The 1,137-nt window shown below is 55.9% G+C and overlaps 1 protein-coding gene across 1 annotated transcript; it reads left to right on the top strand.

Moving 5' to 3' along the window:
* Positions 1 to 62: 62 nt before the first annotated feature.
* Positions 63 to 1,050, top strand: GNI_218400 (hypothetical protein; the record flags this gene model as incomplete). The annotated part of the gene is made up of 1 exon (XM_011135583.1): positions 63 to 1,050. A coding segment is annotated over one exon (988 nt), but the record flags the coding sequence as incomplete, so codon positions are not given.
* Between the last annotated feature and the right edge of the window lie 87 nt (positions 1,051 to 1,137).

Genomic DNA, 1,137 nt, shown 5'->3' with positions numbered 1-1,137 from the left:
GGTACAAGGTAGAATCGCCGTTAACACCTGTATCCCCCGAAGCCGCATCCAAGCAACTTGAAATGGCAGTTACGGAATTCAAAAGACGCTTCGGCGTCAGATATGTTCTTGTACTCTGCGATGAGGCGGCCACACTGTTACGGCAGTCGAACGTTGTAGACATGCAGAACTTCCGGCTGTTCAGGAGAGTCTTCACCGTGCAGGGCATCACGGCGTGCTTTGCGAGAACACAGTCCAAAGTGCAGAACTTCGCTCCTGCTCTACACCGTGATGATTCGTGGAGATTCTACCGTGTGAATGATATGGACAGTCCGTACATGCCTGCTCCGTTTATCTCTGTGAGCCCTCCGGACATCGGGATGAAGCTGACGTCGGAGGCTAAAGAGCTGCCTCCGTATCCTCTTGCCTTGAGCGACCTACATTCCCCCGCTTGGTTGTCGCGATTTGGCAGGCCGCTCTGGTTCGCTTTCGCCAGACACTCGCTCGTGCGCGAGCACCTGAGCCAGGTTCTGGTGGCGGTAGCGAAGAGCAAAATGAACTTCGATACTACCGGCAATTCCGTTGGTTCCTTGGCTGCCGTGATGTGTGTGGCGGCGTTGAAGCCCACCCCCAGCGTTGAGCTGGCAGAGCAATTGGTCCACAGTCACATGGCGACTGTTGTTCATGTGTCCAGGAACCGCGAGCTGCTCTACACGCATTACCCCTCGGAACCGTATCTCGCCGAAGCTTCGTGTCTTTACTTGCGAGATCATTGGACGCACGTCCTCCAGACGTTGCTGAATGCGGTTGGGCAGCACGTTCTAGACATGGGCCTCATCGGTGAAGCCATAGCACGTGTGTGCTTTATTGCTTTGGGTTTTGTTCGCTTGCATGAGCCCTTGTTGACCGTGGCAGCATTCCGGGACCGCATACGGGGTGTTGATGAGAGTCCGTTGCAGACGAAGCAGCCGTCTGGGGACGGAATGGCCGGAACCGCTGTGCTCAACTTCAACCACTTCATGAAGCTGGAAGGCCGACCCACTCCCGAAATGTTGTGCGCGGCTTTCACACGTCGGGCCGCCCTCTACCCGGCGCTGCTCAATCAAGAAGCGTACGACATCGTTATTCCAGCTTGTGAGAAGCCCGCTGGCGACTTGT

The sequence above is a fragment of the Gregarina niphandrodes genome (assembly GCF_000223845.1).
Source record: "Gregarina niphandrodes unplaced genomic scaffold scaffold00167, whole genome shotgun sequence".
Lineage (NCBI taxonomy): Eukaryota > Apicomplexa > Conoidasida > Eugregarinorida > Gregarinidae > Gregarina > Gregarina niphandrodes.
This window is presented reverse-complemented; position numbering and strand designations above follow the sequence as displayed.